At 37.0% G+C, this 22,817-nt stretch overlaps 1 protein-coding gene across 1 annotated transcript in view; it reads left to right on the top strand.

Annotated features, from left to right (window-relative positions):
• The window catches only part of CCDC171 (coiled-coil domain containing 171), a 351,122-nt gene that overhangs the window by 104,129 nt on the left and 224,176 nt on the right, over positions 1-22,817 (top strand). Inside the window, exons 12-16 of the mRNA XM_005683650.3 lie at positions 9,596-9,702; positions 11,542-11,631; positions 12,468-12,668; positions 15,221-15,388; positions 17,160-17,348. Coding sequence (XP_005683707.1) covers positions 9,596-9,702; positions 11,542-11,631; positions 12,468-12,668; positions 15,221-15,388; positions 17,160-17,348 — 755 coding nt within the window. The remainder of the gene's footprint in view (positions 1-9,595; positions 9,703-11,541; positions 11,632-12,467; positions 12,669-15,220; positions 15,389-17,159; positions 17,349-22,817) is intronic.

Below are 22,817 nucleotides of genomic sequence, written 5' to 3'. Positions count from 1 at the left end.
AGCGAAGCACATACAATTAACTACCACCTTCTCTCTGGCCAGCAAGTCCCTCATAACTGTCATGTTACTTTCTGTTTCTGTGAATATGACTACTTTAGATATCTCTTATATTGAAATCTTATATTATCTTTTCATGATTGACTTCTTTTACTTAGCAAAATATCCTCCAGGTTCATCCATATTATGGGACGTGACAGGAATTCCTTTTTAAGGCTCCATTGTCCAACAGAAGCAGAAGAGATTAAGAAGAGGTGGCAAGAATACGCAGAACTATACAAAGAAGGTCTTAATGACCTGGATAACCACGATGGTATGGTCACTTACCTAGAGCCAGACGTCCCGGTGTGAAGTCAAGGGGGCCTTAGAAAGCATTAGTACAAATAAAGCTAGTGGAGGTGATGGAATTCCAGCTGAGTTATTTAAAAATCCTAAAAGATGATGCTGTTAAAGTGCTGCATCCAGTTTGTCAGCAAATTTGGAAAACTCAGCAGTGGCCACAGTATTGGCCAAGGTCAGTTTTCATTCCAGTGCCAAAGAAGGACAGTGACAGAGAATATACAAACTACCATATAGTTGCATTCATTTCACATGCTAGCAAGGTTATGCTCAAACTCCTTCAACCTAGGCTTTAGTAGTACATGAACCAAGAACTTACAGATGTACACGCTGGGTTTAGAAGAGGCAGAGGAACCAGAGATCAAATTGCCAGCACTTGTTGGATCATAGAGAAAGCAAAGGAATTCCAGAAAAGCATATGCTGCTTCACTGACTACTCTAAAGCTTTTGACTGTTTGGATCACAACAAACTATGAAAAATTCTTAAAGAGATGGAAATACCAGACCACCTTACCTGTCTCCTGAGAAACCTGTATGCGGATCAAGTAGCAACATTTAGGATCAGACATGGACCAGCAGTCTGGTTCAGAATTGGGAAAGGAGTATGACAAGGCTGTATATTGTCACCCTGCTTATTTAACTTCTGTGCAGAGTACATCATGGGAAAGCTGGGCTGGATGAAGCACAAGCTGGAATCAAGATTGCCAGGAGAAATATGAACAACTTCAGATATATAGATGTTACCACTCCAGTGACAGAAGGCGAAGAGGAACTAAAGAGCCTCTGGATGAGGGTGAAAGAGGAGAATGAGAAAACTGGCTCGAAACTCAACATCCAAAAAACTAAGATCATGGCATCCAGCCCCATCATTTCATGGCAAATAGAAGGGGAAAAAGTGGAAAGAGTCACAGCTTTTATTTTCTTGGCCTCCAGAATCACTGTAGATGGTGACTGTGGCTGTGACATTAAAAGACACTTGCTCCTTGGAAGAAAAGCTATGACAAACCTAAACAGTGTATTAAAAAGTGGAGACATCTCCTTCCTGACAAAGGTGCTTTGAATCATAGAGAAAACCATAGTCAACCATAGTCAAAGCTATGATTATACAACATGTGAGAGTTGAACCATAAAGAAGGCTGAGCACTGAAGAATTGATGCTTTCAAATTATGGTACCAGAGAAGACTTTTGAGAGTCCCTGGGACTACAAGGAGACTGGACCAGTCAATCCTAAAGGAAATCAACCCTGAATGTTCATTGGAAGGACTGATGCCAAAGCAGAAGCTCCAGTGCTTTGGCCATCTAATGGGAAAACCCGACTCATTGGAAAAGACCTGGATGCTGAGAAGGATTGAAGGCAGGGGGAGAAAGAGGTAACAGAGGCTGAGATGGCTGGATGGCATCGCTGACTCAGTGGGCATGAGTTTGAGTAATCTTTGGGAGGTAGTGAAGGACAGGGAGTTCTGGGCTGCAGTCCATTATGTCACAAAGAGTTGGACATGGCTTAATGACTGAACAACAACAAGACTCCATTGTTAACGTATTTGTCACACTTTATCTGTCAATTTATCTGTTGATGGACCTTTGGGTTGCTTCCACCTCTTGGCTATTTGGAGTAGTCCTGTTATTAACATGGGTATAGAAATATCTCTACTAGGCCCTGGTTTCAGTTCCTTTGTATATATAGAAGTGGGATTGTTTGTCCATTAACTTTTTAAATAACATTTTTTGGTCACACCATGTGACATGTTTGATCTTAGTTCCCTGACCAATTCTATGTAAATGAGCCTATTTCCATAGTACTTAATTTGCTATGAAATGAGTTCCTTGGTCAGAAGCAATGCTGTGGGATACATGATGGTGAATAAGACATTTTGTAAATTCGTGGATGACAATTTCAGCAGACATATTGTTATCAGGAAAGGAAAATGCCTTTCTAGAGTAAGTGCCTAGTAAGAATGAGCATTGCTTATTCCATGATGGACATTACTTAGTATAATCAACTTGCCACCAGGTAGATGGCTGGTGCCAGTCAGTAGTGGTGGCATATCATGGATTCAGTGTTTGTCTTTGGTATCGATGGAGCTGGCGCTTAACAGGAATTGTAAGCCCGACAGCCTTGGTGAGTAAAGATCCATGCTGCCAAGCCCATACCTTCCCTCCACTCTTGCTGCTGTGACTCCTGCGTTGTAGGGGTGACAAAGATGAGCAGGGGGAAAAGTGACTTGGAAAATATGCTAGCTGACACCCACAGAATGCTTCATTTTGTCCTCCTGATTATTAAGATCCTCCTCCACCTCAGTTGATCGGGGCATAGGGCCCATCTTAAGAGGTCTGTCCACACACTTGCTCAGACCACCTTGGGACTGGTTTTCCTATCATCTTTTGGAATCCCTGACTGTTCAGCCAATCTGCTAGGTACTGCCTCCAGATAAGTGTATATTTGTGCCTTTGATCATCTCTCATTCCAGACAAAATGATAGTCAGGTCCAGTACTTGATGCTTTGCATACTTGGGGGGATGTTTGCTTCATCACCATCCTTCAAGGCCACCCTTGAATAGGGCTGTCATGATGCAGCTGTCTACTTTTTTTTTTTTTAAGTTAATTAATTTTTGGCTGCACTCTGAGTCTGCATTGTTGCACGAAGTCTCTTTCTAGTTGTAGCCAGTGGGGGCTACTCTCCAGTTACGGTGTGAACTTTGTATTGTGGTGCTTCTCTTATTACAGAGCTCGGGCTCTAGAGTGCAGACTCAGTAGTTGTGGCATATAGGCTTAGTTGCCCCACAGCGTGTGGGATCTTCCTGGACCAGGGATTGAGGACATGTCCCTTGCATTGGCAGGCAGATTCTTAACCACTGGACCAACAGGGAAGTCCAGTACTTTTGAGTAACGTCAGCACATCATCATACAGAAACATCTACATAACAAGCCCATTCTCTCCACACCCACCCCCATCCCCCCCACCCCCAACATTAGTCAACTGGTTATAGGGAACTTGTCCACAGGTTCAGGATATAGGTTAAGACAGAAGAAACAATGTAACAAGAATAGGAAATCTGGATTACTTATTTATGCAGCTTGGTTGTGCCTGCAGGATTTGTTTGAACCCAGGTTTGTATATATACCACCTTCCTTTGAGATAGACGGCTATCATGAATGCTCAAATTAATGGGGTTGGTGGATCTGACAGTAACCATTTTACCATGGGCAACTCAGGTCACATGCTAAATTGTGGGGTGTGAATGCAGTGTCTGCTACGGACCAGTAGCAAGTCAAAAGCTGATTTTCAAGAGAATACTTACCTGTAGAGGATGGCTTGCTTTTTTTCCCGAATTCTAAAAGCTTACACTATCATTCACCTGGTAAGTACCTGCAAAACTTGGCCCGCTTAAACTCAAGCCATCAGAATAATACGATCAACTTGGTAGAGAATAAAGTAGAACACTTGATGTCTTCCAGAATGGAGAGCTGATGGAGATTTCTATACACTGGATTGTGCTAGAGTTGATGTGGTTCTGAGGTAGGGTCATGAGGGTACATTGCTGGTCCTGCAAGCAGAAAGAAACTGTTTTGGTGTTTTTTATTAAAAGGATAGAAGAAATAGCCTCATTCCAGTTTCCAGGAAATGGATTGATTTGCTCCAGCAATGAAACTACATCTGTAACTGCAGCTGTAATTGGATCACGTGTGATTATGCTTTCAGTAATTCACTGTCATTCCTTAAGACCCATCTGTACTCTGCACTAGCCAGATAGATGAGTTGAATGCTGATGTGGTTGGAATCACAACCCTTTATCATCTTTCACAGAGGCACTAATCTCTGCAATCTCTCTAGGAATGTGGCTTTACTTTTAATTTACTGTTTGGGTAGATCAGAGTTATGGTGACTTCCATTTACTTTTTTTTCCTGTTTTCCTCTGTTAGCTCCTCATTCCATGGGTCAGGTAACTAATATGGGCATTGTGCCAGTTTCTGCATTTGTTTTTGATAACAGCGCATTCCGAAGTGGGAAAACAACTGTGTGGGTTCACCTCGGGCCCACTGGAGCTAGACCTTAACCAAAGCTTGCTTGTATAAGCTCCTCCCCTAACTAGGGAACCACAGTAGCATATTAGCTCTCCAGGAATTAAAGTCAGTTCCAATCCAGTGTCCGGTTATCTGAGGTATGTGTAACTCCCCTTCCCCAGTACACGGTTACCCTGCTAAATGGTTGCCTGGTTCTTGGAGGAAGGCTAGGAGATAGATTTGCAGTATGATCTTTTTGGGCAGGATTGTTCAGTTTCCTAAAGGAGATCCACTGGCCCTGGGTCTGTGAGCAAACTCAAGTCAGAATTGGTTGAGGGCCAAGATGTCTTTTGTATAGATTTAACTTCTACTTCTGGTAATCAGACCCAGAACTTTTCTACTAATACGAGTCGAGTAACATTCACGTAGAGTGCCTATCTGTTTTAGTCCCAGGAATACTGTGATCAGTAGCCAATGCTAGTGATCTCTGTGGGTAAAACCATTTTGTTTATTACTTCAAATCCACTGCCCGTTATGATAACCATATCCATTTTGTCACTGCAAGTTGAGGGTACCACTTGACCTTGTCACTTGAGGTTCCAGAATCCTCACTGAACCCAGCTTGGTGGCATCATTTTCCACTGTTATCCAGGCTCTCCAGCTACTGCGCCTAGATGCCCACCAGGCTACAGAGGTCATCAAGTATGCTCAGCCCTTCCCCCACCCCCCAACACATTTCTTAAACCTTGGTAAGGGAGGTATTTTTTGAACTCTTCCTGGGGACGTAGTGGGTGGGTGAGTAGGACTTACATGATAAATACTGTCCGTATGTGAGGGAAGTTATAAGCCATTTTTTTTTAAAAACTCCAGGATGGGGACCAATGTTTGCAAGACAATGAAGATGTTTATGATCTCAGTAAATAAGATGAGTTTAATATATGGAATGTAGTCTGAGCTTGTAAAATATAACTGCCAACAAAATGTTTATACTTAGTGCTTTTAGAATGAAAAAGGGATTTTCTTAGTCATAATTATATTAAATATTTAGATTTTCTCAGGTGAAAAACCCATTTGAATGTTATTTTCTGTGTTTTATTACATGATTAAAAATCAGTATTAAACAACAGGGTTTTGTTTTCATTTTTTCTATTCTGAGGATGAATATGACTATTCATGTTCTATAGTAGATATCTTTTTTAAAAGTCTTTTATTTTATATTCTGTCCATTAATTTTTTAAAAAGTAATTTTATTTAATTTATTTATTTTTGGCGTTGTTGGGTCTTCATTGCTGCACAGGCTGTTTTCTAGTTGCGGCGAGAAGGGGTTACTCTCTAGGTTACTTTCTGGTACTCTCTCTTCTCACCACTACTGTCAAGTGGTACATGGGCTTCCCATTGCAGGGGCTTGTCTTGTTGTAGAGCATGGGCTCTCGGGTGTGTGGGCTTAAGTAGTTGTGGTGTGTGGGCTCTAGGACACAGGCTCAATAGTTGTGGTATATGGGCTTGGTTGTTCCGTGGTATGTGGGATCTTCCTGGATCAGGGAGCAAACTTGTGTCTCCTGCATTGACAGGCAGATTCTTTACCACTGAGCCACCTAGGAAGTCCTGTCCATTATTTCTTAATAATTGAGGTCTTGCAGGATACTGAAGTAGATAGAATGGTTGACAAGGTGGAGGGAATAGACTCACCTCAGTCATTATAGTTTACTGTTTCTTCTGTGGAACTGTAGGTTACTGAGATGATAGATAATACCATCCTGAAAAACAGTGGTTTATTTGAGTCATGTAAAAATATTTAGTTTTTCAGATTGTTCAAAAGGGAAGATTTAAATGGAAGGCTTGGACCCTTTCCTTCCATCTCACTCCCTTCTGTGGGCTACTAATTCAAGGAAAAGCTTTGTCAAGGTGAACCTGGACTTGACCTTGGAGAAGAAAAGGGCAACCCACTCCACTGTTCTTGCCTGGAGAATCCCATGGACAGAGGAGCTTGGCAGGCTACAGTTCATGGGGTTACAAAGAGTCGGACACGACTGAGCACCCAGACTTGAAACCTACTTAAAAGTGAGAAAGAGACTGAGACAGGCAGCAGTGATGTGAAAGTACAGGCTGGCACCCGTGTAGAGAGACATACATGGACAGGGACAAGGACAGAGGAACCAAGAAGATTTTGAGTTGGCGTAATGGTGCTATAAATGGTCGTGACACATGCCGTTCTTCATTTGCACTTTGACCTTTGAAAAACCATTTATGACTATTGTTAAAATTGTACTTTATTTATTTATTACTATTCTTTATCTGTGAGTTTTTAGTCCTTTCACTGATAGGATAGTTTAATAGTTTATTGTTTGGGGTGCTAATAGTGCAGTGATTAGGACGTTATTAGGTTGAATCACGTTTTAGTCAGTAAGCTCCTGGATCCTTTCTTGTTGCTTGTGAACACTTTGTCGTGTTAAGGTACCAGTAAGTACTTCTTTTTATAATGAAGGTGGCCGGGACATAAAGCATACTTTTCACCTCATTTGAACTTTATTGTGAAAGCATTTTCAGGCAGAGAGACTTAATTGTATATAGAATATAAAATTTGCATGTGTCAGAATCCCACTGCTGGGCATACACACCGAGGAAACCAGAATGGAAAGAGACACATGTACCCCAGTGTTCATCGCAGCACTGTTTATAATAGCCAGGACATGGAAACAACCTAGATGTCCATCAGCAGATGAATGGATAAGAAAGCTGTGGTACATATGCACAATGGAGTATTACTCAGCCGTTAAAAAGAATACATTTGAATCAGTTCTGTTGAGATGGATGAAACTGGAGCCAATTATACAGAGTGAAGTAAGCCAGAAAGAAAAACATCAATACAGTATACTAACACATATATATGGAATTTAGAAAGATGGTAATGATGACCCTGTATGCAAGACAGCAAAAAAGACACAGATGTGTATAGCAGACTTTGGGACTCAGGGAGAGGGAGAGGGTGGGATGATTTGGGAGAATGGCATTGAAACATATATACTATCATGTAAGAATCGAATCACCAATCTATGTCTGATGCAGGATACAGCATGCTTGGGGCTGGTGCATGGGGATGACCCAGAGGGATGTTGTGGGGAGGGAGGTGGGAGGGGGGTTCATGTTTGGGATCGCATGTACACCCGTGGTGGATTCATGTCAATGTATGGTGAAACCAACACAGTATTGTAAAGTAAAATAAAGTTAAAAAAAAAAAAAAAAGATTTGCATGGGTCAGTAAGGAGAGGGCATTTTGTCCCCTTATACCTCAACAGCCATATTATGGTGATTTTTATTCTTCTGGATTTCTAAGAGCAAGTTTTCTCCCTTATTGTATAAGCTAACAGATTTCCCGGGTGTCCTTGAATGATTTATTCATGGTCTACTTGTGTAGTAGCAAAAGGAAAGAATTATACATTACATTTTTTTTAATCTTGCGCAAGAGAGCAATTTAAAAAAAATATATTTAGTAAGACCTCTAATAAAATTTTTAATGAGTTGTCTCTCCAACTCATAGTCATTATGAAGAGTACTGTCTCCTTCATTTTCATGGCTGAGGGCACTGTCTTCTTTTTTTCCCCTCTCGCTGGGATATGTGTTGTTTCCACATTACTGTTGGTTTTTCAGTTAATTATTATTCTTCTCTTTAAGAAAATTTAAGGTGTACCTGTACTTCAGATAGTGTTTACATTATACTTTGGTGAATGTAATGTTTATTAATAACATTTTGTTCAAAATTAAAATAATAATTATCATTAATACTCTGATAAAATAATAATCATTAATACTCTGAGGTAAATAAAGTTGTTCTGTTATTAACCAAAGACTTTCCCCCCTTTACTCATCCTTTCTTTCCTTTGTTACTGCCTTCTTCCCTCCTCTCCCTAAAGTTCCAGCAACTGAATACTTGAGGAATGGATGAATGAGCTTACATAATCGTTTACTGTCTCATCTCTTCTATTTAGATGGTAAATCCCATAACAGACTCCACCACTCTTGTTCACCTCCATTTGCCTAATGTCTAGGATTAGTACACAGTAGGAATACATTCAGGAGAAGGCAATGGCACCCCACTCCAGTACTCTTGCCTGGAAACTCCCATGGACAGAGGAGCCTGGTAGGCTCCAGTCCGTGGGGTTGCGAAGAGTCGGACACGATTGAGCGACCTCACTTTCACTTTTCACTTTCATGCATTGGAGAAGGAAATGGCAACCCACTCCAGTGTTCTTGCCTGGAGAATCCCAGGAACGGCGGAGCCTGGTGGGCTGCCGTCTATGGGGTCGCACAGAGTCGGACACGACTGAAGCGACTTAGCAGAAGCAGCAGTAGCAGCAGCAGGAATACATTCATGCGTTAAATTAGTTGAATAAATCAATGAATAATAAAAAGTTATTATGAATGCTTCTTATCTATATTAATATTTAGATTATAAAATATGAGAGGGAGAATTATTATACTTTTAGTATGTTTTAAAATTTGCAACTTTTTTTTTACAGTTTATGAGTAATACAATAAGCAAACAGTTTAAAGTAGTTTTTGAAGCTAAACTTTTGATGATTTGGATTAATATTTTAAACTGCATTTAACCATGTGACCTTGATTAACTCAACTAACTTATGTCCTAGCTAAATTAAAATAGTTTGAGGGCATAATGTGGAAATACTCACATTTTTACAATGGGTATCGGTTTTAAGAGTTTTAATTGAAACATGATGTGGGCCTATGTAGATAGTACTAGTATTTTTACAATTTATTTCAAATTGTAACTTGAGAATTTTAAGGATTGAAGAATATCATTTTTAAGCATAACAAAATTATGTGCTCTTGGGTTCAGAAATTATTGTTTGAGAAAAATAGGCCTGACTGATCAGAAACACAGGGACCAAAGTAAGTATATTTAACTCTCCCAAACAGTGTTTAGTATAGACTGTTTATTTAATTGTTGGATGACAGGTATGTACAAATACTATAGTTACTTTGGAAATGGGAAAAAAAAAAGAATTAAAGATCTTACTACAAACTACAGGGTGGACTTAGGTACAAAGTAGCCATAAATTTGTACTTGATATATTATGAACTTAATTTGACCACTTGTTTAGAAATCGATTAATACTTGGCTATAACAGCAGTATACTTAGAAGAATGAGTCTACTCATGTATCATGATGTCTTTTCAGCTAACTGTTGTCTCTTTGTGACTTTAATGGTTTATTTTCATTCTGTATTTTTCTGTAGGCATCCACAAGGACAAAGATAAACCTCCCAGCTTCTCTGTTGTCCTTGAGACTTTGAGACGTACCTTGACAGATTACCAGAACAAGCTGGAAGAGGCATCTAATGAGGTAACACTTGCACTGTTTGGCTCCACACACATAGCCTTCGGCCTGCAGCAGTACGTATTACTTGCTTGTTACAAAGGTCAAAAATATCGCGAATGTTGATTTGACAGCCTCACAGATAAAAAAATAATAAGTTGTCTGTCACTGTTTTCTCTGTGAGTGTGGCCTAAAGTCAGGTCTCACTTGTGTTTTTGTAACTCTTCTGTCACACTGCTATTTTCGGAGTTCTAAAGACTGTCACTTCTTGGTCTTCATAATTTATCTTTTAATTTAATAAAAAAAGCCGTGCACCTCAGTTAATATGATATTTAAATGTTAATGTGTTTTCATGAGATTTGGAATAGGTAGTGGACATTTAGGGCTTGTCAATATTTTGGCTTAAGTGTTCTACAAATTGTAGAGATCTTACTAAAAAAGAAAGAAATTAGTTTGCATTCTGTAAAGGGAGTGACTGTTAGAAGTTTTTTAAAAACAAATATCTGCTTGATGTAGCCTGGAGGTTTTGGTTTCCTGATTGAAAAAACTCATGCTTCTATTTATCTTCTTTTTTTAAAAAAAAATTATGTATTTTAATTGGAGGCTAATTACTTTACAGTATTGTAGTGTTTTTTACCATACATTGACATGAATTAGCCATGTGTGTACATGTTATCTTCTCTTTTGTATTGTTTAATTTGTGGATTGATAATTTTCTTGGGTATTAAAATGTTTTATGAACTTGTGCTTTAAAAATTGAAGAGTTTATTTAGTTACATCTTATCAAATTAGAAAATATGAAGTAACTACGTTAAACACAGTTAGTAAAACAACAGACAATTTTTCTAACTGAAGACAAGTTACAAAACATGTAATTTAGTATTCATCCCTCTATGTTTATCTCTTTGTTTCATGTAATACAAAGGCCATGAAACCCTTATATTTCCCATTTCAAAAGAGCCATATTTTACTTTAGTTTGCTAAGGTGAAGAAAGAAGGAAAAGTGAGTTTTCTTAGTGCCTTCTAAAGAAAATGACCACTGGAATAATTAAATTTCTATAAAGAGCAAACATTGCCGTCTTTCCCAGTGAGACAAGACAACCTGTATTGTTAGTAGTTTATGCACCTCTTCTGAGGCCTAGGTCTGGAAGCTGCAGGGTAAGTAGGAACATATTACCCACAGCGAATTGTTATTTGGGAGGATGAATGTCACATGATCTTCAGCGCAGTTGAAAAGTCGACTCAGCAGGCTTTGGCTTAGTAATGCGCTTTGTTGTGAACCGGTGCCAGAGACAGCAGTGGGGAGACCAAGGGGGTGGCTGCAAAGAAAGCAAAAAGAGCAGTCTGACAGAAAGAAGAATGAACTGTCAAAGAAAATAAATCACAAGCAGAGCGGGACCAACTGATGACCTGCCACAAGCCTTCCCAGTAGGACTGCATGTGACCGACCCTGAGGTTGTCATATGGAGTGAGAGACCCGCGGATACCCTCACGATGTAGAAAGAACAGGCTTTTGCTCTGTCCTTTTTTCTTTCCGTATAGATGCCATTCCTTCTGGCATTTTGGTCCTGTAGGATTTTAAAAATAAAGTTATATTTGTTTACAGTAAGAATGAAATCCTTTATCCAGATAGCTGGTAAAAACACAACAATATCACTGACATTTTAAGCTTGAATGCTTGCTTTTCGTTTTAGCATGTGAACTTGTGACAGAAATTACATAATTAACCAAAAGAAATACATTTTTAAGACTGAATTACTATCAAAAGTTTGTATTTGATAATTGCATGAAAATTTAAAGATTAGCTTTTGAGTTATCCACCCTTGGAAAATATTTTAAAAGTTACTTACATTTTTTTTTCATCAGCTAAGCAACATGAATAGTGCTAAGGAAAAGGCATCTAATGAACTTGACTCTACCAAACAGAAGATAGAATCTCACACTAAAAATATAAAGGTATTATAATTTAGAAAAGCTTTTTCCTGTTGTGTTAAGAAACTAATATAATTATCTAGGGCATGTTTTTAAGGAGAGCTATATGAAAATATATCTTCCTTTTTTTTATTGAGTATTTTTAGATACCACTTAAAATTTTTTTTATTGTTGATCAAAATAAGAATGATTTTTCATTGAAAAAACTTTATTGGAAATTGTTTTGGTTCAAGGAAAAATTCATTTCCCGGATTTAATGATAGTACCATAGATTCAAATATTGTTTTAAGATTTGATGTCCAACCTTAGCTACACAGTCAACATATCTTATGTAAGCACATCAGTGCTTGGAGTCAGTTTTCATAATTTTGGAGTGGAGTCATTGTTTTAAGTACATCATGCCTAGTAGTGGGCTGAGATCACACCTAGCTAAGGTCCAGGACAACGGTTTATTTTTTGTGCTGCTTTTATGTACTGCATCTTTGAAAAATTATACTAAGGCAACTCTCAGAGTTGGAATTTTTTGGTGTGGGTTCATGTTGTTTGTCATGGATGTACTTGAATGAAATCTGTTAAGGGTAAGGACTGAAAAGTGAAGCAGAATTTTATGTCATGTATTTGAGCTTTCTACTGGCATTTGAAATATCACTGGGAAGTAAATGTTCTTATGGTAAATGTAGGAGATTTATATTTTAAATGTTATTTTAAAGTTTTTGAGCTACCAATTTTTTTTTTTTTTTAAATAATGAGCTGAAAGGAAAACTCTTGTAAAGAGCTTTTTGGCATAGGTTTTTTGATTAACATTTTATATTTAAGTGTTATGATCTTCCCACCATCTTTTTGTTTGGTGTCTCCAACAGGACCTTCAGGATAAGCTGGGAGATGTCAGTAAAGAGTTAAGTCATTTGCGCACTAAATGTGCAGACAGAGAGGCTCTAATAAACACTTTGAAAGTGGAACTGCAGAATGTGCTGCACTGTTGGGAGAAAGAAAAGGCGCGAGCAGCCCAGTCTGAGAGTGAACTTCAGAAGCTTTCCCAGGCTTTCCATAAGGATACTGAGGTATTACCTGGGACAAGAGGACTGTCAGGAAGGCCTCGCACTAATCTCACTTTTAGAAATTCACATCTATCAAGTGGGTCTTTTTACTCTTATTTAATTCAAAAAATTCTTCTCAGCTGTTTTGAAGTGTTCATGCCAGCTGCAAACCCAGCCATTCCATTACTCTTGTATGATACAATTTTGAGAGAAATAAAGTAGTTTAACTGTTTTATCATTTGTACAAGTTATTTTCTCTGTTAGAACATACTATTTCAAGCAGCTATGCTCCTAACAGTCTTGTGTGTCAGTGACAAAATAATTTTTTTATTTCAGTAGTTTAGTAGCCTGACATGGTGGAAAGAATCTTTTTTGTAACCTGAAAGAACTGACTTGGATAGAGGTACTTATGTTTACAAACTGTGAATATGGACAAGCCACATGGTTTGGTCTCTCCACATCTTTGCTTCCTTATTTGCAAAACAGGAATAATATCTACTTTAATCAAAAGTTACCTTATTTTTTTATAATTGTAAGATATTAATCGAAATTTAGAAAAATAGAAGTCTCACACAGTTAAAAAGTTTATTTGGATGTCCTTGGGGGTTGCCTATCCATGTTAATTTATTAATGACTTCTTAAAATATTATGACAGACTCTTCCATACTGTATGAGCCTGTGTGAGTAGAATTGTAATCTTATATTTTCTTTTACCCGTGGGACGTAGAGCTAGTCTAGCTAGCGTGGAGCTAGTTTATCTGAGTCGTCTTGCATATTGAGTTCATTACTCGAACAAATATGACCATGAATGCCAAGAGAGTAAAAAGGAAACATTCTTCCCACTCTTCTTTCAGTCTGGGATTTAAATTGTGTCCACATGAAGGGGCTGGAATTGTTCTACACATCAGATAATGATTAAAGGAAAGGAAACTAGAAGGCTGACTGTATTGTAAAGTCAGCATGTCTACAGGATTGTGGTTGGGTTCAACATGTGTGAATTGATTTTGGATCTTAAGATTCTCTTTTCACGCCAAATGGATGATTGTCATGCATGGTTCATCACAGCCCAAGCAAAAAGGACGTGATGGCGACACAATGAATTACCCTTTAGGAAGAACTCGATCACTTGGCAAAATGCGGAGAGGGAAGATTGTTAGTGCCTGAGTATTATGTTTGGCTAGTTATATTTAATAAGATTTTTGAATGTCTCAATTTAGTTGAAAATGCAAACGACATCTTTAATTGCTTAAAAAATAAAGATCCATAGCATTGTTATAAAGATTCTTCTTATATCTTAATTCAAGTTGTGGATATAGCTACATATTCAAATTTTTTGGGGGGGGGTTTAAATTGTTATATTTGGAAAAAATCTAAGATGACATATAGAGAGAATGAAAGATATGTATTTTTATATATATTGGAAACTTTCACCACAGCTTCTAACTATAAAACTTTTATATATGCTATGTTCAGTTCTTATCTGGAAGATTAGAATTCCTGTTTTTTAAATAGAAATTTAAAATTTCTTTTCAAGATTTTCCTGTTGGTCTGTTAAAAAACCTTGAGAGAACTTATTTTATCTACCTAAAATGCTCATTTTGCAGCTTTTCACAATTACCTTGTCTTGAATTCCATTCTTTGACTTTAAGAATAAAAATGTATTATAACGAGAGCAATTTGGCATTTTAGTAAGTAAATTCCCTTTTTGTTTTCAAGATGGAAATCAGCTTTTTAATGAATTCTATAGTATAGTGTTTCTAGGTCATTAAGCAATGGATGGTTTAGCTACAACAGTAGCAATATAATTTGAAAGAATTTTTTACATATTTTTAATTGAACAGTTTTAAATTATGTCTTGGGCAGCCATATTCTTTCTTTTTTTTTGGACTGCTAAGTTTGTGATATTTGAACACCTATAAATGCCCAGTTTGCCAAGTCCGATATAAACTTCTAAGTGGGGGAAAATAATGAGCCTATTTTCCGTCTCTTTCATATCACTGTCTGCTTTGCCTAAGGGGCTTAGGATAGATTTCCTATAAGTGGTAAGTAAACCAGAATCTCTGGAGGAGGAGGAAAGCTGAGTAATTGTGTGCATGTCAAGTGCAGATGTTGGTATAGCTTTTTCTTTAACAGTGTTGGGTACACTCTTTATTTTGTTTTTTTGACTTAACATCTTTTTTGGCAAATGTAAATATAAAATTATGGAATTACCATGTTAACTTCTAGTTAGAAGAACTTAGAAGCATCTAGTCCAGATACCTCATGTTAAAGCCAAGGAAGGTGAAGCCTGAACAGACACTGGCTTGATCATGTCCTCAGTTGCAGCAGAGCTGGCCTCAGAACCCAGGTCGTTTGGCTTCTACACTTGAGATTTTTTACTAAGTGTAAGCAATTGTAAGTTTCTATCTGATGTTTAACTTTGAATGTTAGAAAAGTCCCCAAGATGACCATATTCCCATACTTGAGTATTTTAATTCCTTTCTAGGATTTTTGACATAAATTCTTTACCATGTGAATTATGTGTTTTACTACTTACAGTGTTTATATACTGGAATTAATTTCTTTTTTTCTCACAGGAGAAGCTAACCTTCCTTCATACCTTGTATCAGCACTTGATAGCAGGCTCTGTGCTCATAAAACAACCAGAAGGCATGCTGGATAAATTCTCTTGGTCTGAGCTTTGTGCAGTCTTGCAGGAGAATGTTGATGCCCTGATCGTAGACCTCAACAGGGCTAATGAGAAGGTAACTGTCCTCAGGCACCAGATTCCTCTATTAAATTCAGTGACATTTGTCCACATCACAGTATCATTAAGAAGGGCTGACATTCATCTTATTTCAAAAAGAATTTGGGTGTTAATAATTCAATACCATTAATTATGGCTTGTCTACAACTCAGTTTGATGCCATTGCTGTGGGCATGTAAATGTGACTGAAGTCTGTATGAAGTCTCTGAGCTCCACTTTCTGTGCAGGACATGCTAATACTACTAGCCAGTGTTAGCCACAGGGACCTAATTAAAAGAAAATAAATTAATCTTACTGATGAAGCAATTCAAAGAACTTAGTCATTTACATTAATAAACCAACTCTTTATGTTAGCATAAAATAGAAACAAGATACAGTTATTCAAAAACATGATCCTAAAATTCTTTGCTCAGGAAATAATGAGATGTTACTTTAAAAGCACTTAAAATTTAAAAATTACGTTTATGACATTTCTTGTAATAGAACAAACTGTACATTACAAAACCCATTCAGTGCTTTAGAAAGTAAGGAGGACATATTGTAGGAGAAAACTGGACTTTTACCATCCCTTTAACATTCACAAACCTAGGAAGTCAGTCTTTCAAAAAAATTTAAAAACCTTCTTTTGGTTATTGAAAATTAAAGTTTCTTAGCAGTCCAGTGTTTCTCCATGAAAGGTGTTGATTCTTATCCTGAGTCTGTTGAACTAGTTAGAACTATATTTATATGATCTAGTTTCTAGGTCTTAGTTGCAGTGACATTTGCCCTTAAGGGATACAGAGAGGAAAATTGTTCCCTAATTTTTTTTTTTTTAATCTGTTGAAGTAATGAAACAGCATCTTGGCGCAGTTTTTGAGTGAGAGCATTTTTATCTTGGTCTGATTGGCAAACAATCACAGGCATTGAGAAGTAGGATTAAGGAAATAAGGGAATAAATTGTGATAAGTGGAGATACTGTTCTTAGCTGTGAATGTGTATGTAACAGATTTCCAAATTACCGATAATTAAAATGAGTACATGTTTTAGCTCTCTGATAATGGTATTGTATTTTAATAGTTTTTCATAATTTCAAAACATCGTTAATTGTCGTACATGTTAGATGATGAAGATTTGCTTTCCAGTGTTTTGAATGTGAAATAAAAAATGACTGGGACATTCTGCTTTGTTATATGTAAAATGTTTGTAGATTTGTAAATCTCATTTAAGTACTTCCTTTTCCACTGAAATATCTGAACAGCTTGAGCTTTGGTTCTAGAGGTAAAAATATTCTTCTTAATTTTCTTGGTAAAATTGATTGTAGAATAAGTAACTTAGTTATTGGGGCTTCCCAGGTGGCACAGTGGTAAAGAATCCACCTACCAATGCAGGAGGCTTGGGTTTGATCCCTGGGTTAGGAAGATCCCCTGAAATAGGAAATGGCAACCAGTTTCAGTATTCTTGCCTGGAAAATGCCATGGATAGAGGAGCCTGGTGGGCTGCGCCCATGGGGTCGCAGAGAGTCAGACACAACTGGGTGACTGAGCACACACATAGAATTTTATTAGAGAAACAGATGTCATCTATACATATAGGTGAAACATTTTCTGCTAAAATATAGTTTTGTTCTACTAACTCCTGTTTCTTCATTTAGTTTTCATTTTAGCTTAAAATTTTTGTATGATCTTAAGGCCTAAAATATGGTAGAAAATTCTAGAATAGCTTTTGGGGGAGGTGATACAAAGAACACATTGGTGAGCATATCTTGTTCTGTATTGCATTTCACCATTTAGATAAGTCATCTAGAGTATATCTGTAAAAACAAGTCTGATACGATGAAAGAGCTTCAGCAAACCCAGGAAGACACCTTTAACAAAGTGGCAGAGCAGATCAAAGCCCAGGAGAGCTGCTGGCACAAGCAAAAGAAGGAACTGGAGCTGCAGTACTCTGAACTCCTCCTGGAGGTGCAGAAGAGGGCACAGGTATGCTACTGCCACAAAGAGCTTTAGAAACGGGATGCTCGATCTTTCACTTTCAAGTGTGTTCTTTTAATACCAATACCAAGTCAGTTAAAGCTTCGGAGAACCACACAGAACTTGCTTGTTTGGGTTACATGTACATGTGATTGTGCAAAGACACGTACACAAATAGGCATACATGCGTATGCACGCACTCGGGTGGATTAAGGATTGTCTCACTTAAGTTTGAAAGTAAATGGGTTTCTGGTTAAAAATGCACCGATCAATTAAATACTAAAATTGTATTTTCTTCATTTTAAAAATAAAGGAAGGTTAAGAAATTTTGGTAAAATATTATCAGTTTTAGTGTAGATATACTTTGATCCAGTTTATTCCATTTGTGGAGATTTCTATTAATATGTGAACCATCATTTTAATTCATTTGGGGTTGAAATTTGCTGTAGTTCCTAACGTTGAAGACTTTGAATTATAGTTATAAATCCTATAGCAAACCTGTTGGTTGTGAGAGGTAATACGTCCTCTGTGTTGGATTTGATTGAGAACAGAAGTTACGTGTAGTTAGCAAAATCATATTTTTTTCTTATACAAGATATTATCAACATACTTTATATTGCTAACTCTCATTCCTGCCCAATCAGAAATAACAATGACAGTCTATACTTTTTTTGTATAGACTTCTCATAGTTGATTCAGTTTTAACCTCTTTATTTGATCCACTCATTCTTATATTGTCAAGTCCAATTAAAAAAAGAAACCACATTTTAAAAATTTGCCAATAAACAGTTTCCAGTTGCTTAAAATAAGACCACTCTGTTTTCCCAAGTATTTAAGCCCCATAGGAAGTTAAGCTTATCTGTGAATTTGAATGAATTCATACACTCTCTAAAAGTGGCCTTTTGTTCACTACATGCAGGATGCCATGTGATATCGTCTGCATTTTCTACCACTGAAGAGACCTAAATAAATTTTTTAGAGATAATATTGACATACAGTGAACAGATTTTAAGTATATAGTATAATATTTTGATCAGTGTATGCACCCATGTACCCATCACCCCATTTAAGACTTAAACATTTTCATTACCTCAGAAAGTTCTCTTGTGTTCTCTTCTGGTCAGTTTCCACTCCCCATAGGCACCCAGAATTCTGATGTTCTGATACCTGTCATCACAGATTATTTTCCTTTGTTCTAGAATCATTCAGTGTGTAGTCTTCGGTGGTTGGTTTATTTCCCTCAACATATATTTTTTTAATATTCATGCTTGTTGTATTTCTCAGTTCATTCTTTTTTATAGTTGAGTAGTATTCTACTTTATACCGCAATTTGATAAATTGTGAATTGATGGATATTTGTCTTTTTTCCAGCTTTTGGCTATTGTAAACAAAATTGTTGTAAACATTATTGTCTAACTGTTTTATTGACATATATTTTCATTTTCTAGTTAAGAGTGTAGTTTAACTACATTAATTTATAAAACAGATGTATATCTACAAAAAAACTATCAGACATTTTTTTCAAAATAGTTCTATCACTTTATATTTCTACCATCAATTTGTGAGAATTTTCATTGTTCTATATCCTCTGCAAAGTTTGTCATTGTCAGTCTTCTAAATTTTAGCCATTCTAGTTGTTTTAAAATGGAATTTCATTGTGATTTTCACATTTTCTTGGTGAATATGGTGTTGAGCACTTTTTATGTTCTTATTGTCATTTACATATTTTCTTTTGTGAAGTATCTCTTAAGGTGTTTGTACCTTAAAATTTTGGGTAGTTTGTGTTTTTATTATTGATTTTCAGAAGTTCTTTATAAATTCTGCATATAATTCTTTATCATACATATGTATCCCAGGTATTTTCTTTCAGTATCTCACTTGCCATTTTATTTTTTAGTATTTATTTTGATGATCACAAGTTTTAAAATTTTGGTGAAGTTCAACTTATAAATCTTTTTCTCTTTTGAGTACTTTTATGTGGTAAGCAATCTTTCTATAGCCCAAGATTCTGAAGATAACATATCATTTCTTCTAGAGGTTTTATAGTTTTAACTTTTTGTCTAGGTCTGTGATCTATCTCAAATTAATTTTTTGTATGTGATGTTAAATGGAGGCTGAGGTTCATTTTCCCACACCATTTATTCAAGACTTTACTTTTCCTGATTTAGTATCCCTCATCCCTTTGAGAAAAACAGCTGACTATATATGGGAACTGCAGGCTTGTTGCGCCCCTACAGTCTTGCCTTTTCCAGAATATTATACGAATTGTATTTATTTATTATTTCTTGGCTGTGCTGGGTCTTTGTTGCTGCACAGGCTTTTTCTCTAGTTGCAGAGAGTGAGGGCTTGAGTCTAGTTGTGGGTGTGGGCTTCTCATTGCACTGGCTTCTTTTGCGGAGCGCTGGCTCTAGGGCCCGTGGGCTTCAGTGATTTTGGCACGAGAGCTCAGTAGTTGTGGTTCCTGAGCTCTGGAGCACAAGCTCAGTGGTTGTGGTGTACGGGTAATTACTCTGTGGCATGTGGAAACTTCCCAGACCAGGGGTTGAACCTGAGTCTCCTACTTTGGCAGGTGGATTCTTATCCACTTGAGCTATCAGGGAAGCCTCAGTATGTTATATAACTGAAATCATACAGTATGTAGCATTTTAGGTGTTTCTTCACTCAACAAAATATGTTTGGGAATTATTCACATTGTTGGTTGTATCGGTAGCTCTGTCCTTTTTACTGCTGAGTAATATTCCATGTATGGATGTAGCACTGTTTATCTAGGTAACTTGCTGATGAGCTTTGGGTTGTTTTTATTTTTTTACAATTATGATTAAACATGCTTTTCACATTCATGGGTAGGTTTTTGTGGATCATTGAGTTCAGTTCAGTCTCTCAGTCGTGTTTGACTCTTTGCAACCCTGTGGACTTCAGCATGCTAGGCTTCCCTGCCCATCACCAACTCCCGGAACCTACTCAAACTCATGTCCATGGAGTCAGTGATGCCATCCAACCATCTCATCCTCTGTCGTCCCCTTCTCCTCCCACCTTCAACCTTTCCCAGCGTCAAGGTCTTTTCAAATGAGTCAGTTCTTCACATCAGCTGGCCAGAGTATTGGAGTTTCAGCTTCAGTATCAGTCCTTCCAATGAATATTCAGGATTGATTTCCTTTAGGATTGACTAGTTCGATTTCCTTGCAGTCCAAGGGACTCTCAAGAATATTGTAAAGTAATTAGCCCCAAATTAAAATAAATAAATTTAAATTAAAAATAAATAAATAAAAGCATTCAAATAAAAAAAAAAAAGAGTATTTGCCAACACCACAGTTCAAAAGCATCAATTCTTCAGCACTCAGCTTTCTTTATAGTCCAACTCTCACATCCATTTAGGACTATTGGAAAAACCATAGCTTTGATTAGACTGACCTTTGTTGGTAAAGTAATCTCCCTGCTTTTCAATAGGCTGTCTAGGTTGGTCATAGCTTTTCTTCCAAGAAGAAAAGACGCTTCCAAGTGTCTTTTAATTTCATGGCTGTAGTTACCATCTGCAGTGATTTTGGAGCCCCCCAAAATAAAGTCTGTCACTGTTTCCATTGTTTCCCCATCTATTTGCCATGAAGTGATGAGACCAGATGCCATGATCTTAATTTTCTGAATGTTAAGTTTTAAGCCAAATTTTTCGGTTTTTTGAATGTTGAGTTTTAAGCCAACTTTTTCGCTCTCTTCTTTCACTTTCATGAAGAGGCTCTTTAGTTCTTCTTCACTTTCTGCCATAAGGGTGGTATTGTCTGTGTATCTGAGGTTAATGATATTTTTCCTGGCAATCTTGATTCCAGCTTGTGCTTCATCCAGCCTGGCATTTCACATGATGTACTCTGCATGTAAGTTAAAAAAATTTTTTTTTGGGTGAATACTTAGGAGTCTGATTTCTGTTATTATGGTAAGTATGTATTTAACTTTGTAAGCAATTATCAAATTGTTTTCCCAGGTGGCTATCATTTTGCCTTCTCACTAGGCTTGTAAGAAAGTTCTGATTCCCCTGCATCTGTGCCAGCATGTGGTTTAATCATTTTTTTCTTTTTCTTTTTAGCTATTCTAATAGGTGTACAGTGCTATGTCATTATGGTTTTAATTTAGACTTTCCCTAATGAATAATAAGGTTGAGCATTTTTCATACGCTTATTTGCCATCTGTGTATCTTCTTTGGTGAATTATCTATTCATATCTTTTGCCCACTTTGTAATTACGTTGCTTATTTTCTTCTTGCTGAATTTCAGACATTGTTAGATATATGATTTGCAAGTATTCTCTCCAAGTCTCTTAAAAGAACTTTTGCAGAACAAGTGTTTTAAATTTATAAAGTTCAATTTGATACATTTTTCTTTTATGGCCTGGGCTTTTAGTATTGTATCTAAGAACTCTTTTCCCTAGTGCAAGGTCACCAGGATTTCTTCCTGCTTATTTTCTAGATTTCGTATACTTTTAGGTTTTACATATAGGTCTGTGATCCATTTTGAGTTAATTTTTGTAAAGATGTGAGGCTTGGGTTGATGTTTTTTTTTTTTTCCCCCTGCATTTGGATGTCCATATTCTAGCAGTATTTCTTTAAAGGCTATCCTTTTTCTATTGAATTGCCTTTGTATCTTTGTCAGAAATCAGTTGGTTGCATTTGTCCAAGTCTATTATTTAGACTTTCTCATCTATTCCATTTATTTATATGTCTATTCTTTTTTCATTATCACACTGGTTTGATTTTTGTATTTTTCGGTTAGTCTTGAAATCAGGTAATGTGAACCTTCCGATTTTCTTCATTTCCTATCACTTTAAAAAAATGGGATAAATTTGACATGCAATGTGGTGTAAATTTAAGGTATACATCATATTACTTTGATATATTAATGTATTGTGATATGGTTGCCTTTGTAATATTTATTACATTATATGCTTACAGCACCATATTATTGTCTTTGTTCAGTGAAAATATATGACATCTAATCAGATGGTAAAGACTCTGCCTGCAATGTGGAGATCTGGGTTTGATCCCTGAGTCGGGAAGATCTCCTGGAGAAATGACTGGCTACTTGCCTGGAGAATACCATGGACAGAGAAGCTTGGCAGGCTACAGTCCGTGGAGTCACAAAGAGTCGGACATGACTGAGTGACTGAGCACAGCACACAGCATGATCCTATTACCTGTATCTTAATTGTTTCTGGTTCATTTTCTGTAGGTCTTTTCCTTCACTTGTGTTTCCTGCCTAGAGAAGTTCCTTTAGCATTTGTTGTAAAGCTGGTTTGGTGGTGCTGAATTCTCTTAATTTTTGCTTGTCTGGAAAGCTTTTGATTTCTCCATCAAATCTGAAGGAGAGTCTTGCTGGGTAGAGTATTCTTGGTTGTTGGTTCTTCCCTTTCCATTGTGGCTTGTAGAGTTTCTGTTGAGAAATCAGCTGACAGTCTGTTGGGAGTTCTTTTGTACGTTGTTGTTTTTTTTACACG

The sequence above is a fragment of the Capra hircus genome, chromosome 8 (genome assembly GCF_001704415.2).
Source record: "Capra hircus breed San Clemente chromosome 8, ASM170441v1, whole genome shotgun sequence".
NCBI lineage: Eukaryota > Metazoa > Chordata > Mammalia > Artiodactyla > Bovidae > Capra > Capra hircus.
Note: the sequence above shows the minus strand (reverse complement) of the source record. Positions and strands in the feature narration are given on the sequence as shown.